The following is a 17237-nucleotide window of genomic DNA, read 5'->3' on the forward strand; positions in this document are numbered from 1 at the left end:
TGGTCCTCAGCTGGTTCAGGTCTTATCTAGAAGGGAGGGGTTTCTATGTGAACATAGGCAACTTTGAATCTAAGTAGACATCCATGGCTTGTGGGTCCCACAAGGCTCAATTCTTGAAACCGCTCCCGTTCAATCTGTATATGCTTCCACTAGGCCAAATTATGAATAAGAACCAATACATACCTTGACTCCAAGGGTCTAAAGACAAAAATTCAAGTAAGGAATCTTGGTGTCATTTTGGAGTCAGGCCTTAGTTTCAGTAGTCACATCAAAACAATAACTAAATCTACGCCCCTGGCTATATAAATAAACTTGCCTGGCCTTGCCTAGATCTTGTTTACGGAACAAAAATGATCCGTGCTCTATGGAAGCCGAATTCCGCCTCTGAATAAAACAAATTAAAGATGTAATTCTGACTTTATATTTCACAATTGTGACTTTATAACACACAACTGCTTAATAAAAAGAAATAAATTTGCAATTTTAAGGAATAGTGACAATTATGAGATAGTCTCAATTGCAAGAAATAAAATCGCAACTGCAAAAAATAGTTGCATTTATGAGATATAAATTGAAATTGCAAGATATAAATGAAAAATTTTACAATTGTGAATTTATCACATGCAACATTTTATTACAAAGATACTGTATAAAGTCGCAATTGCGAGAAATAAAGTCGTAACTGAGAAAAATATTTGCAATTACAAGATTTAAGCTTGAAATTAGTCCGAGACATACAATCACAATTGTGAGAAATAGTTGTAATCTTGCAATTGCGATGTAATATAAAGTTGAGACAAAGTCGCAATTGCAAAAAATAAAGACGCAATTATGAAAAAAATTGCAATTGTGAGAAATAAAGTCGTAATTACGAGATATAAAGTCACAATATCAAAAATAGCTGCAATTATGAGATAAAGTCGTAATTGCGTAAAATATGTAACTGCGAGATATAAAGTTGCAATTCTGAGACGTAAAATCGCAATTGCCAGAAATCAAATCGCAATTACAAGATATAAAGTCAGAATTGTGAGTTTATATCTCATATTTACAAAAAATAGTTGCAATTACAAGATATAAAGTAGCAAGAACAAGAAATAAACTCGACTGCGGATTTATTACTCAACAAAGTGTTACAGCTTAATAGCAGAAATGGGCCATGACACATTCAAGCCATTCTGCCAAGTGCTTGACACACTAAATCTCATGGATTCATGAAGAAGTTTTGAATGAATCTGACCCAAAAGTCGCAACATCATTTCATCTTACTCTGGTATGTAAAATGTGTGTGGCGTGCATTTGTAGTGGTTGAATGGCTTCTCAAAAGAGCCAGTTCTTTTCAAGTGGGCCGGACTCATACAAGTAAAACACTCCAGCAGCCTAATATGATGTTGATTAGATAAGCTTTACTCTAGTCAGTTGAGCATCTCTGGACTTCCTGTCTTAGACAATAATACATTAACTGAACGTATAAGCCTTTTAATTGTATTTCATATTGGGTAATAATGAAACTAAAGGACAGCCGACTAATGGATACTAATAGGATAAAACTAAATAATGCATGCAGATGTTTCTAAACCTCATATCAACTGTAGCAATCTGTTGAGCATCATTTAAAAATGCAAATCCATAATGGAACACTCCTGTGAATATCCATGATTTTTGTAGAGTTCATTGTGTTTTGCTTACCCATTTTGACAAACATACTGTTCTCTTACAGTTCACTGTCTGGAGTTGAGGAAACTGCCACATGTCCTTTTCTGGTCTCACACACTATAATTTGGCCTTCCGTAACGTAATTCCAAGACTGACCGTGACCACAACACATATGAGTAACAGCGACACCTACAGGAGAGATGCATCATGTCTATTTCTAGACTTTGACTAGAATCAAATCTGTATTCATACTGTAGCCATTATAAATGATGTTGCACAGATATTATTATTATTGTTGTAAAAGGCAGCTAACGTTAATATTCCTATGCCTAAATGTTTATAAATGGTTTAAAACTAATGTCAACATTTGACTACTTTAGTGTATGCGTGGACATACCAACCTCTGTCTGCTTTGACAAATTAGATCAGGAAAAAAAAAAAAAGACAAATTTAGTCTGGGTTAAGAATCATATTTAAAAAAAGACACATACCGTAAGACCTTAAGAGACCCTCTCTTCCCAGATCAAGCCCAGGTCTAGTCTAAATGACCCAAAACAAGGGTATTTTATTCCTTTAGTATTTTAATATTTTGGGCTATGGATTTGTTGAATAAACCAAATAGTAATTTACATATTAATATAGACACAAAGACACACATTCAAAAATCATAATTTGTTGAAACTTTATTTTCAGGGAAATACAAAAAATACTTTCATGAACTGATAAATATTATACATACAGTATTTTAATGTTCATTATTATTAATATTATAATTAATGTTACTATGTCAGTTGATTAACTCTACTTAAAAAAGGCGATAGTTCGTACTGTTTTCTTCGGCTCCACTGAAAGACACCACATTATCAACCACATACTGCAATATCTCCATTTATAGCTACTGAAGTGAAAAAAAAAAAAAAAAAAACAACAACAAAAAAAAAAACCTTCAGACATAGTGGTTCATCGAAGTGGAAAACAAGATAGTCTTATACATTTTTTGGGACATATTGTAATATTCCTCTTTTCGTGGACGATCTGAAAGCAGTCAGTGCTAATGAAGAATTCATCCTCTTTCTACTCTTTACTGTGGCATGTTAATTTGTAGTGAAGCTACACATCTAAATGAATCTAAAGAATACATATGACAGTATACTGGCCTGCCAAGGCAAGGGCATCTTTAGGCCTCAGTGGGTACAATATTGCAGAACAAGATCAAATAACCATCAATTAACTGTCCAATGGACATCAGATTTGGTTGCCACATGGGCACGGACACAATGCTGTACACATCCAAAGCTAGATATATAGGAATAATTAATCTAAAATGGAAATTCTGTCATTATTATTATTATAAACCCATTTGACTTTCTTCTTGTAACAAAAAAGGAGAAATTTTGAATAATGTACTAGTTGGTCTTTTCCATGCAGGTACAATGAATGGGGACAGAAGCTTTGAAGCTTCAAAAAGGACGCAAAAGCACCGTAAATGTGGCCCATATGACTTGTGAGCTTTATCCCAAGTTTTCTGAAGCCATATGATAGCTCTGTGCGAGAAAATGACTGAAATGTACATCGTTATCCACTGACAATGAACCAAATCAACCGATTCATTGGAAACAACTCAAAAAAAATGATTTGTTCATGAATCGGAGTTTGCAGCATCTGGCCTAGAGTGGATGCCGATTTTCAGTGAATAATGATATAAACTTCAGTCTGTTAGTCACATAAAGCTATTGAATGGCTTCAGAAGACTTGGAATATAGCGTATGGACTAATTTTATGATTCTTTTGTGACCACTTTGAAGCTTTAAAGCTCAAGTCCCCATTCACTGTAACTGCATGGAAAAGAGCTACTTGCACATCATTCAAAATTTCTCCGTTTGTAAGCCACGGAAGAAAGTCATATGTGTTTTGAACAACTTTAGAGTGAGTAAATGATGACAGAATTTTCATTTTTGCTTCAACAATCCCTTTAACAGGAAAAAGAACATCTACTTCATCTGAAAAAAGACACTTTATACACTTGCTCAGCAATGGAGCTCTTTCACTGATCCGAGATCAGTTTTACCGTTACGCTAACTTTGTTACATTACAGATCTGCGGAGAGAAATCTGATCCACAAGCAGCATAAGAGAGCAACTTACACACTGAGCTACCGAAGTCAGAATAAGGCACTATGACACAATGCAGTCCAGATCTGGAGAGTGACAAGACATTAACACAACAGTCAATACAGTGTATTTTCTCTTTTAAAGGGAAAGTCACCCAAAAATTAAAATTATTTCATCGTTTATGGAAGAAGGTAAGTCATATGGGTTTGGAACAACAAGAGGAGTCATGACAGAATTTTCATTTTTGGGTGCACTGTTCCTTTAAGCGCCACAAGTTATTCTACGTAATTCTAACACAAATGGAAAACAAAAAAGTAATTTCACACTCTCAAATGATTCCACTGTCATTTTCTCACAAAAACCGTACACGACAATAAGTAGAGTACAAAGACATGTTATTTGCAGGTTAGAGTACATATTAAAGATCATTGACACCTTTGAATCCTTCAAAGCAAATGATGTGCAGTGGCCTGCAGAGTTTCTAACAGCGATGCAAGTACAATCTCAAATAGGAAGTAGATTTTTAAGACAAGTAATCAAAAAAGTGTATCTGTGGACCAGAGATTTCAGCTAATGAGATGTTGGTGCATACTGTACAGTGTTTACTGTATTCTGCCTACTACGTATGTGAAACTGCATGCAGTATAAAACAATAAATGTTTTAAGCATTATTAAAGGGATAGTTCACCCAAAAATGAAAATTCTTTCATTTTTTGACTTACTTTCTTCTGCAGAACACAAACGAAGATTTTTAGAAGAATATCTCAGCTCTGCAGGTCCATACAATGCAAGTGAATGGGTGCCAGAATTAAGGGCAACATAAAAGTACTCCAGACGACTCCAGTGGTTAAATCCATATCTACTGAAGCAAAATGATTGGTGTGGGTGAGAAACAGATCAATATTTCAGTCCTTTTCCCTTCACTTTCACCTTCTTCTGTTTTTAGTGATTTGCACTCTTTGCGCATATCACCCCCCCTACTGGGCAGGGAGGAGAATTTTTGATAAAAAAATTCTTAAAAATGTATCTGTTTCTCACCCACACCTATCATGTAGTGTCTGAACACATGGATTTAACCACTGGAGTCATATGGATTACTTTAATGCTCCCTATATGTGGATTTTAGAGCTTCAAAATTTTGGCACCCATTCACTTGCATTGTATGGACCTACAGAGCTGAAATATTCTTTTATAAATACCTTACTTTGTGTACTGCAGAAGAAAAAAAATCATACACATCTGGGATGCCAGGAGGGTGAGTAAATCATGAGATAATTTTCATTTTTGGGTGAACTACCCCTTTAAGCTGTTAGTGGCATCCAGTTATCAACACAGAAATCAAATAGTTATTTAGAATGCTTGATGCAAATATCATAACTTTTGGCAGTACTATATGAAGTAATGATTAAAGGAGAAGACATTCACACTGTGTGAACTGTCCATTGAAAGACAAGGTACTTCCTTATTTCTATCAACTCAGTTCAGCCACCAACTTATAGATCTACAAACAAAAGTCTAAGCAACTCTGTTAAATTTCTTCTATCAATAAATAACAAGACAAAGCGCACCCAGAACATTCTTTCCTCAAAATAACCACTTATAATTCATAACCTTACTTAAATACAGTTCTAGTGTGGGATATGTAAAAAAATCAAGCAGTGCATTATAGAGGCCTTAGACGCTTATCATCATGAGAGTCATAACTCAAGCAGGTTATTCCTAAGAAAAAAATGAAAGCTTATGATCTGACCATACTTCGTAGGCTCAAACTAAATATTGTCTGATTTTCTGCTGCTATCCTCAGGTTTTAAGATATTGATGGTTTCACATTGGTTGCAACTTGCTTAGATTGTGTAGGATAGTTATAGAGAATCTTATAGTAAGTTATTACACCTTATGGTAAGGTGTGGGATACTTGACAGATACATAAAACATGTACAAGCACAGTCACGCAAAAACATATACAAATCATCTAACAAGTGTTTTAAACCTTAATACATGACTAAATAAACAAGAATGTAACAGAATAGCCCTATGTAACAGGAGCAACCTTTCACACAATCACATCCGCCAATGGTGAGGCAAACAGCCAATCAGTGGTACTAATCCCATGCTTTTGTGAGTGGAAAGCCAATCACATTTAACTTCTGCCACCTGATATCAAAGCAACCAATCACGTGCGATTTATGCCCCCTCCCCCCTCTACGCGAGGAGCAGCCAATCGTTGTTAACGATAATGACCCAAAGCAGATATCACATCCAATGACTGTGTGAGAAGCGTTCAGCTCTGGTCTTCTCGCAGTTCGCTGGGGAGGAACTTGTATTGCTGCTGTCGGATGTGGGCCAACTTCTTCCGCGCTTCCTCTAACTCCCTCTCCTTTCTTAGCATCTCCTCCTGTGCTGCAATGATCTGGGAAAAGCACAGAACAATCAGTCGTTCAGAGGTCTGCATTCATAAAACACAAGGAATTTCTTTGTTTGTAACACAATTTGTACATAAATTTACATAGGAATCGATGCATGGGTGACTTTATAGTGCAAAAATCCATCTTACGTAAACTGAAAGCGACAATTCACATAAGAATGGCTGTACGAACAATTCACTCAAATTCGTTCTGATCATATTTCTGTCAATTGTTCATAAAATCGTTAAGTAAATTGTTGCAGTTACAGTTGAAGTCAGAAGTTTACATTCACCTTATCCAAATACATTTAAACTCAGTTTTTCACAATTCCCGACATTTAATTGTAGAAAACATTCCCTGTCTTAGGTCAGTTAGGATCGCTACTTTATTTTAAGGATGAGAAACATCAGAATAATAGTAGAGAGAATGATTTATTTCAACTTTTATTTCTTTCTTCACATTCCCAGTGGGTCAGAAGTTTACATACACTTTGTTAGTATTTGGTAGCATTGCCTTTAAATTGTTTAACTTGGGTCAAACATTTTGGGTAGCCTTCCACAAGCTTCTCACAATAAGTTGCTGGAATTTTGGCCCATTCCTCCAGACAGAACTGGTGTAACTGTGTCAGGTTTGTAGGCCTCCTTGCTCGCACATACTTTTTCAGTTCTGCCCACAAATTTTCTATCGGATTGAGGTCAGGGCTTTGTGATGGCCACTCCAGTACCTTGACTTTGTTGTCCTTAAGCCATTTTACCACAACTTTAGAGGTATGCTTGGGGTCAAGCATTGTCCATTTGGAAGACCCATTTGCGGGCTATGCTTAGAAATGCATGTCGAGACACCTGAGTTCTGTTTCAGTTGTTGCATGTGTCTAGATTGTTTTTAGCGCAGGTGTCACAAATATTTAACGTTCTGAACAAATTCAGGTTGCAAAGAGGTGACTGTTACAATGTTTAACATTATTCCAGATGGCAATGCTTTTTCTTCCTTCTGTTCTAGTGTGTTGAGGGGCCGCTGTGCCTTGTATGTTTACTGTTACGAATGTAGCCTAGGATGCTTAGTCTATATAAAAATACAGCCTTTTGCAACATGGTGAACAATGCACTGCAGCATCAGAATATAAACTCCACGTGAAAGTAAATAAGACAGAAATATATTACTACTGTATACAACAAATCCTCAAAGTAATAAAAATACTTTATCATAATATAATGACAAACTGGACAACAATAAATAATTATTGGGTTATAATAATATTAAAGAACAACTGAATTGCAAAATGTTAGTGAGTGAAATAGTACGTTTTGCACAGCGTGTTCATTAAAAAATAAAAATATATGCAGGTAAACATTGCTTTTTTTATCACTGTATTTTGGAAAAACTGGAAAAAATGCACAAATTATCTTGATCTAGATTTTTATTTCATCAAGCATTTTGAATGAACTTGGCTACAACAGCTGATAGGATGAATTTCAAATTATGATTTAAAATCAATTTTATGTAATTTTTTAAGCAAAATGTTTTGAAATGGGGCCCCAGGTTGGTTGGTTGCTTGGGAAATCATAAACCCACCCCTGATTTCAATGCTACAATTTATGTATAGATGTTTTATGAGGAATGGTTTTAACGTTAGAATGGTTCTCGCAATGATAAACAATTTGTAAAACAATTCAATTTGGAACGCCCAATTCCCAATGTGCTTTTAAGTCCTTGTGGTGGCGTAGTTACTCGCCTCAATCCGGGTGGCGGAGGACGAATCTCAGTTGCCTCCACTCACGTGGCTTGTTGAGCGCGTGGAGGCTTCAAGCCATCCACTACGGCATCCACGCACAACTCACCACACGCCCCACCGGGAGCAAACCACATTATAGCGACCACGAGGAGGTTACCCCATGTGACTCTACCCTCCCTAGCAACCGGGCCAATTTGGTTGCTTAGGAGACCTGGCTGGATTCACTCAGCACGCCCTGGATTAGAACTCGCAACTCCAGGGGTGGTAGTCAGCGTCTTTACTCGCTAAGCTACCCAGGCCCCCTGTAAAACCATTCTTATGTTACTGTAGCATTTAATTAAATGTAGTATTTTACGTAAATGGTTTTACAAACGGTTTACTGAGAAATTCGTTCTGCTTGTATTTTTATGCAAATCAGTTGATACCATTTTTACGCCTTTCTTACAAAAAAACATCCTCCATAAAACCATTCTAACATTGAATTGTAAGTCAAAATTCGCAAGAATGACTTGGAGCAATTTATGCAGAAATTCATGAATGACCAGTGTTCGTATTTGTTGTTACAGTTTTAAATCTACAAACCGAACAGCCCTACGTGTATTGTTTCAGAATAGTTTGTTAAGGTGAAGACAGCCAAATCATTTTTGGCACAACCGTATGTAAATGATGTCTTATAACTCAAAATCCCAATGTATTTTTGTACCTTCTTGCGCTGTCTTGGTGAGAGGAAGAAACAGCTTCATATTCTTAAGAGAAACTTTTAATTTTAGCATACTGCACTGCAAAAAAGTAAGACTTTGATATGCAATAGACACCCTGTTATTTTCCAAAGACAGGAACATTTTTGTGGATTCATGGAATAGAACAAATGGATCAAGTCCTGGCCTTCCGAAGAGGGAGGGACTTAGTGAGAAAAGCTTTATTTGTTGTGCTGGCCATGATGCCAGGGTACATGTTAAGAACATTTCAGTGCCCTCTCAAGATGAAGACATGACATGAAGGCATTCTGGGAGGAAGGAAGCTTTGAATAGGCAGGCACACACGGTCTTTAATTAATGCGCATCTGGCCTGGTAAGAAATGGGAAAATAAGACGTTTGCAGAGAAAGCGGCCCAGCATAAACGCTAGCTGTGGATGTCTGGCACAAAACCACAGCCTTCAAATCCTGCTGATGTCTTTGTAAATCCAAAATAAAGTTCTAAATGTCAAATCCCATAAAGTTATTCTAATTGAAAGACATTTTGGAAGTAAAAGGACATTTAAACGCATGTGTAGACAAATAGATGTGTAACTGGGAAATGTGAGATCAGAACGTCAATGAGTTACATGGGAAGAAGTCTCACCTGAGCGATGCCTCCAACAAATTTCGTTTTAACCACAACGCTGTTGTCTTCAGCTTTATCGAAGGCTGCTTTCTGTGCTGCCTTCACTAGGTTGTCAGATGCTCGCTTGACTGCATTACCAGCAGCCTGTGCATAAACACAAAGTCAAAACAAATGTTTTTATAGTAACTACTGCGCAATTTCTATGGATTTTTCAACAGGGTCAGCACAGGGACAGCAGGGTGGCCAATGTAATGCCATGATATTTATTCAAAATTCATTCAAAATTATTTGGAAACAGAAAATGTGCACTCTAAAGACTCCTGTAAATACAGTAGGCCGAGCACGCACAGCTATAGGTCAAAGCCAATAATCTCAAATTGGCAATTATCGGCCTATTACTGAGCCTGGTTGACATATTGGTCTATCACTAAAACTTGCACTACTGTCCATTGGATGAGATTCGGTTGAACCGTAAAACAGAACTGAACCAAAACAAAAACATTTATATGCTGATGTCTCGCTCTCTCTTTTTTTATTTAGGTTTAGATCTTTAGTTGTGTTTGTCTAACCTGTAGTCTCCTCATGGCCTCTGAATCCTGATCAGCTTTGACCTTGCAGGCCACCAGCAGCTGAGCCGTAGAAGCCGCCACCTGTTTAGCTGAAGAAATTAGCTTCTCCTCGCTGGCGTGACCCTGAACTGAGGCGTTAGCAGCTTCACACAGGTTACTGGTGGCGGCCGCTACCATCCGGGCCTGAAAGAGGGAAGAATTACTACATATGTTGGCTTGACATAATTAGTAACAGACTTGGTATAGGGTTTTTTCAAAATTCCTAAACAAAGATGCAAACAAAGACCCTAACTAACTAATTAACTAACTAACTAACTAACCTGTTATTTAGCCATTTTGTCTATTTACACTTCACCCATAGCGATTATAAGTGATTACAGTCAGAGACTATTTAGCAGAGATGGGTCACTTCTATTAAAATCAGTGGTGAATTCTCAGGGCCAGCAAAGCCTTCTCTGCTGGCCAAACATGCCTAATAAATAAATATTTTTCATTCACCTTTTTTCCTATGTATATTCAATCACTTTCCACTCCTAATTCATCTACAAATGAATAGGGAAAAATGTTCATCCAATCAGAATTTATTCCTTGATGCTTACAACCAAAGCGTGATGCCTGTTTCACAAATTGCATGCCCGAAGCCAAGCTCTTTATCTGAAGTAGCGCGTGAGTCTGAGCTCCACCCCGTTAGGCCTTCAGAATTTCTACAGAATCCCTCAACAGTGCAAATGAATAGGCTTCTAATGTCAGATTCATCAGCCAATCAGATTGATTTATTTGTTCTTGATGAGTGTGGTCTTTAGGATATATCCCAGTCGAGGCCTTCTAGCTGGCCATGAGTGACACAATCACACTTTAAGTGATGAACGTAATTTGAATGAGACCTTATTCACGCTAGCACCATCTTTGATTGTTAATGAGAATGACAACGAGGCTGTGAGGGATAAACTTACAGTCTCTTCAATGTTACAAATGGTATAAAGCTGTATAAAGCTCCTAGATCATATCTGATTTTCCACAACTCATGTTGTCTGGAGTTCTTTGTATACTGAATGTTCTTGGACATATATTTTTTGTCCGCAGAACAATCCAAAAACACTTTAAACTGCAGTACAGCCCACTGAAGAGACTGCAAGTCTATCCCTCACAGCCTCGTTGTCATTTTCATTAAAAATCAAAGATGGCACTAGCGTGAATAAGGTCTATAGCTAACGAGTCGGCAGTCATCACTGCCGCTATCGCCATTGAGAAAGAGATCCTTATGGATTTAAAAACCCGAGATGTAAACAGGAAAGGAGGGCTGATTTTCACTTTAAATAAACTGGAAAGGTTTTTTTTTTATTATTGTTATAGCAACATCTGTTATGGCTGGAGCATTCAGTGTCGTTTCCAGTTTTGAGAAGTAATCGTGTACACTGACGAATCAAAACTTATTTCAAGCAACATTTAGTTTGAAAATATTATTAGATAGCTTTTTTCGTGGTATTAGACCTCCATGGTTTTGTGCATGGACGTGTTTTTAAAATGTCAATTGGTATTATTAGTTGGCAGCAACATAATGTACAGTTGAAGTCAGAAGTTTACATACACCTTAGCCAAATACATTTAAACTCAGTTTTTCACAATTCTTGACATTTAATCATAGAAAACATTCCCTGTCTTAGGTCAGTTAGGATCCCTACTTTATTTTAAGAATATGAAATATCAGAATAATAGTAGAGACAATTATTTATTTCAGCTTTTATTACTTTCATCACATTCCCATTGGGTCAGAAGTTTACATACATTTGGTTAGTATTTGGTAGCATTGCCTTTAAATTGTTTAACTTGGGTCAAATGTTTTGGGTTGCATTCCACAAGCTTCTCACAATAAGTTGCTGGAATTTTGGCCCATTCCTCCAGACGGAACTGGTGTAAATGAGTCAGGTTTCAAGGCCTCCTTGCTCGCACACACTTTTTCAATTCTGCCCACACATTTTCTATCGGATTGAGGTCAGGGCTTTGTGATGGCCACTCCAATACCTTGACTTTGTTGTCCTTAAGCCATTTTGCCACAACTTTGGAGGTATTCTTGGGGTCGTTGTCCATTTGGAAGACCCATTTGCGGCCACACTTTAACTTCCTGGCTGATGTCTTGAGATGTTGCTTCAATATATCCACATAATTTTCCTTCCTTATGATGCCATCTATTTTGTGAAGTGCACCAGTCCCTCCTGCAGCAAAGCACCCCCACAACATGATGCTGCCACCACCATACTTCTCGGTTGGTATGGTGTTCTTCGGCTTGCAAGCCTCACCCTTTTTCCTCCAAACATAACAATGGTCATTAGGGCCAAACAGTTAAATTTTTGATTCATTAGACCAGAGGACATTTCTCCAAAAAGTAAGATCTTTGTCCCCATGTGCACCTGCAAACTGCAGTCTGGCTTTTTTATGGAGGGTTTGGAGCAGTGGCTTCTTCCTTGCTGAGCAGCCTTTCAGGTTATGTCGATATAGGACTCATTTTACTGTGGATATAGATATTTGTCTACCTGTTTCTTCCATCATCTTCACAAGGTCCTTTGCTGTTGTTCTGGGATTGATTTGCACTTTTCGCAGCAAACTATGTTCATCTCTAGGAGAAAGAGTGTGTCTCCTTCCTGAGCAGTATGATGGCTGCTTGGTCCCATGGTGTTTATACTTGCGTACTATTGTTTGTACAGATGAACTTGGTACCTCCAGGCATTTGGAAATTGCTCCCAAGAATGAACCAGACTTGTAGAGGACCACCATTGTTTTTCTGAGGTCTTGGCTGATTTCTTTTGATTTTCCCATGATGCCAAGGAAAGAGGCACTGAGTTTGAAGGGATGTCTTAAAATACATCCACAGGTACACCCCCAATTCTGCACACCTCCTATTAGAAGCTAATTGTCTAAAGGCTTGATATCATTTTCTGGAATTTTCCAAGCTGCTCAAAGGCACAGTTAACTTACTGTATGTAAACTTCTGACCCACTGGAATTGTGATACGGTCAAGTAAAATAAAACAATCTGTCTGTAAACAATTGTTGGAAAAATGACTCATGTCATGCACAAGTAGATGTCCTAAACGATTTGCCAAAACTATAGTTTGCTAATATTAAATCTGTGGAGTGGTTAAAAAATTAGTTTTATTGACTTATAACCTAAGTGTACGTAAACTCCTGACTTCAACTGTATGATGTCCATTGGCATAGGGTGTCTTACTAATTGCGCAACGGTGTTTTCTTAATGGCATGAATCTCACTGAAGGCCTAGACTTAAAATGCAAGGGCCGCCACTGATTAAAATGAATTTGAGAATTTAGAACTCCCAACACTCAACAGATGTAGAAAAGGAAGTCCTGCCTTACACGTAAAAGAGCCAGTCACATTTTAGATACAGACATCGCCTGTCAATCAACTTGAGAACACACATGCCCATTAGCTATACAAGGAAATGTTGTTTTTTAGCGTAATATGAGGTAAAGAAGCACAATTTATGATTCCAGTGTTGTCAGATTTTACTACTGATTTTAAATATGTTCTTTGATCGTAATCTTGACCAACTGTATTGGAGATTTCAGTCTTTCCCTATTCAAGTAGTTAGGAGCTGCACTTGTATGCCGCTGCTATCCAAAGAAAAATAGCTGCCCAGCCTGCCCGAGAACGTTCCAAATATGGCCGCCGAGTTGACTGACTTACTAGAAAGACTTTGTTACAGTACACATATTACAGGGAGTTCCGCTGGAGTATCTCGCTCAACGGCACATTGGTGATTGATCTTTGAGCAACCGTTACAGGATTTGAACTCGCAACCTTTCATATAGATAGGAAGGACAAATACACTCACAGCTGATATCAGACCCTGGGACCACTGGCCATCATCTACAGCATTGGCAGGGATGGAGCCCACCTTTATAAAATATCACAAAGATTAAACATGAAAATTATATATAATAATAATAATAACAATATTTATAACTCATGGTTTTAGTACCTTGCCCTGTGCTACTAGCTCTCTCTGGGCAGCCGATGCTGATTTGACCAGTGCACTGGTTGCCGCAGCAATGGATTTGGCTGCTTCCAGGATCTGCTCTTCAAAGTCCAAAGACTCATCAGCTTGCTGCAAACATAACAGAAAAACAAGATGTATAACAAACTGTTAATATCCAAGGAGTAGTAATCAGAACTTTTTCAAATCATTCTTAAAACCACTGAACTGAATTTCACAATTTATGCAAGAATGTTTTTTAAGATTGATTTACATAGAAATTCATTTTGCTCATGTTTCATGAAGGCCTAAATATTATGAGTATGTTCAGAATTGCATACTACCATACTACCCATATTATTTTTGTAGTATGCAGTATGTAAACTGTGCGCAGTATGCTAATGTTCTTACATGGATCATGCCACTCTGGAAGCTTGAGTGCATTGCATTCTAGGATACATTATTGCACGAAATGTGGTCTGGATGCATACTTCACATTTTTTGGAAACACAGTTGATATATTCCAAGCATAGGGCACTGTGCATACTGTGCCAAGTATACTGCAAGAATAAAACAAGTAGTATGGCAATAGGCCATTCTGAACCCTAACTGACTGAATAATGCACAGTATATACTTTACACTGACTACTAATTTATATATATATATATATATATATATGTATGTATGTGTACACTGGCGGCCAAAAGTTTGGAATACTGTACAGATTTTGCTCTTATGGAAAGAAATTGTTACTTTTATTCACCAAAGTGGTATTCAGCTGATCACAATGTATAGTCAGGACATTAATAACGTGAAAGATTACTATTACAATTTGAAAAAAATGTGCAGCAGTGACAGTTTTGCAGATCCTTGGCATTCTAGCTGTCAGTTTGTCCAGATACTCAGGTGACATTTCAACCCACGCTTCCTGTAGCACTTGCCATAGATGTGGCTGTCTTGTCGGGCACTTCTCACGCACCTTACAGTCTAGCTGATCCCACAAAAGCTCAATGGGGTTAAGATCCATAACACTCTTTTCCAATTATCTGTTGTCCAATGTCTGTGTTTCTTTGCCCACTCTAACCTTTTCTTTTTGATTTTCTGTTTCAAAAGTGGCTTTTTCTTTGCAATTCTTCCCATAAGGCCTGCACCCCTGAGTCTTCTCTTTATTGTTGTACATGAAACTGGTGTTGAGCGGGTAGAATTCAATGAAGCTGTCAGCTGAGGACATGTGATGCATCTATTTCTCAAACTAGAGACTCTGATGTTCTTATCCTCTTGTTTAGTTGTACATCTGGCCTTCCACATCTCTTTCTGTCCTTGTTAGAGCCAGTTGTCCTTTGTCTTTGAAGACTGTAGTGTACACCTTTGAATGAAATCTTCAGTTTTTTTGGCCATTTCGCCTTCATTCCTCAAAACAATGATTGACTGACAAGTTTCTAGAGAAAGCTGTTTCTTTATGCCATTTTTGACCTAATATTGACCTTAATACATGCCAGTCTATTGCATACTGTGGCAACTCAAAAACATACACAAAGACAATGTTAAGCTTCATTTAATGAACCAAATAGCTTTCAACTGTGTTTGATATAATGGCAAGTGATTTTCTAGAACCAAATTAGCAATTTAGCATGATTACTCAAGGATAAGGTGTTGGAGTGATGGCTGCTGGAAATGGGGCATGTCTAGTTTGATTAAAAATGATTTTTTTCAATTAGGGCTGTTTTTTTTACATCAGTAATGTCCTGAGTATACTTTGTGATCAATTGAATGCCACTTTGGTGAATTAAAGTACCAATTTCCTTCCGAAACAGCAACCTGTACATTATTCCAAACTTTGGCTGCCAGTGTGTGTGTGTGTGTGTGTGTGTGTGTGTGTGTGTGTGTGTGTGTAATATATATATATATATATATATATATATATATATATATATATAGTTGAAGTCAGAAGTTTACATACACTTTAGCCAAATATATTTAAACTCAGTTTTTCACAATTCCTGATTCCTGATTAACATTTAATCATAGAAAACATTCCCTGTCTTAGGTCAGTTATGATCACTACTTTATTTTAAGAATGTGAAATGTCAGAATAATAGTAGAGAGAATGAAGTGTATGTAAACTTCTGACTTCAACTGTAGTCATATATATATATATATATATATATATATATATATATATAAGTCTTAATTTCTGGCAGCATCTAAAAAAAAAAGAAAAAAAAAAGATGAAAATTCACAGTTGAAAATCACGGCTGATATTATTTTCAGTTCATTCATCAAACTGGAATGTCTTTGTGTAAAGTCTGCTCTGGTTTACTGGTTTGCTTTGATATACCACACATTTTTGTAAATTAGTATGCCTTTGCAAACATACTGTGGCCATGACTAAAGGGAAAAGGTGGGATGTCTCTTTGACAAAGTGATCTGAGGAGGACACCTTGTGGCACTGAGTTGCAATAACAGCTCAGATACACACACTGCTCAGAATCAACAACGTCAAAGAGAACAAGGAGGGTATAGCTGCAGGCATTGCTCCAAAAAGGGGTGGAAGCTCCAAACTGCCAACCACTAAAGATATAGGGAGCCCCTCACCTAACCCTTTCCCTAACCTTAAGGAGTGGAAGTGAAACCCGCTTTTGGAGAAACCACGCCCCTTCTAGGAAACCCCACACTATTTTGGAGATCCCGCCCCCATTTTAAGGTCTCTGGCCTGCAGCTATACCTACTTGAACAGAATAGCACAATTCGACAGGACCTAAGACACACCTTTGCATCCCACCTTTGCTAATAAATCTGTCTGAAGCCACAAAAGAACACATTCATGAACACACACACAGTCTGGAGACAGAGCAGAACACTGTAGAAATATGTTTGATATATAGTTGGACAGAATAACAACCTAATATATCAAACATATCAAACAGAGCCCTGCAGAAAGACTTCCAGGTCTACCTCACCTCCAGAACATGGGGGGAGAGAGGAGAAGAGAGCAGGAGAGGAGAGAGAGAGAGAGAGAGAGAGAGAGAGAGAGAGAGGAGGGGAGGGGAGGTGGGGTCTGTTCCAAAAAAGCCAAGTGAGCTGCCTACAGAGGCAGTATTTTTTAAGTACTTAAATATTGATCTTTTTCGCACCAAAAGTGATAATTTTGCTTTAGAAGACATTAATTTAACCGCTGGAGTCATATCGATGACGTTTATGCTGACTGTCTGTGATTTTTGGCACTTCAAAGGTCTGATCACCATCCACTTGCATTTTAAGGACCTACTGAGCTGAGATATTTTCAATTTTTCTTCGAATGTGTTCTGGTGAAGAAAGTAAGTCATATACACCTGGGATATCATGTGGATGAGTAAATAATGAGAGAATTCTCATTTTTGGGTGAACTATCCCTTTAATGTAAATACTTGTATATTGTACACATTATTTCAAACAAAATCGTCATACTT

At 37.5% G+C, this 17237-nt stretch overlaps 1 protein-coding gene across 3 annotated transcripts in view; it reads right to left on the reverse strand.

The window, feature by feature from the left end:
• Positions 1-2336: 2336 nt before the first annotated feature.
• The window catches only part of LOC127437404 (talin-2-like), a 229738-nt gene continuing 214837 nt past the window's right edge, over positions 2337-17237 (reverse strand). For all 3 annotated transcript variants that reach the window (XM_051692258.1, XM_051692259.1, XM_051692260.1), the window contains 5 exons: positions 13794-13919; positions 13647-13709; positions 9798-9980; positions 9247-9372; positions 2337-6177 (listed from right to left, as the gene is read on the reverse strand). In XM_051692258.1, the coding sequence (XP_051548218.1) occupies positions 6049-6177; positions 9247-9372; positions 9798-9980; positions 13647-13709; positions 13794-13919 (627 nt within the window). In that variant the 3' untranslated portion in view covers positions 2337-6048. The remainder of the gene's footprint in view (positions 6178-9246; positions 9373-9797; positions 9981-13646; positions 13710-13793; positions 13920-17237) is intronic.

Source organism: Myxocyprinus asiaticus, chromosome 48 (assembly GCF_019703515.2).
Source record: "Myxocyprinus asiaticus isolate MX2 ecotype Aquarium Trade chromosome 48, UBuf_Myxa_2, whole genome shotgun sequence".
In the NCBI taxonomy this organism is placed as follows: Eukaryota; Metazoa; Chordata; class Actinopteri; order Cypriniformes; family Catostomidae; genus Myxocyprinus; species Myxocyprinus asiaticus.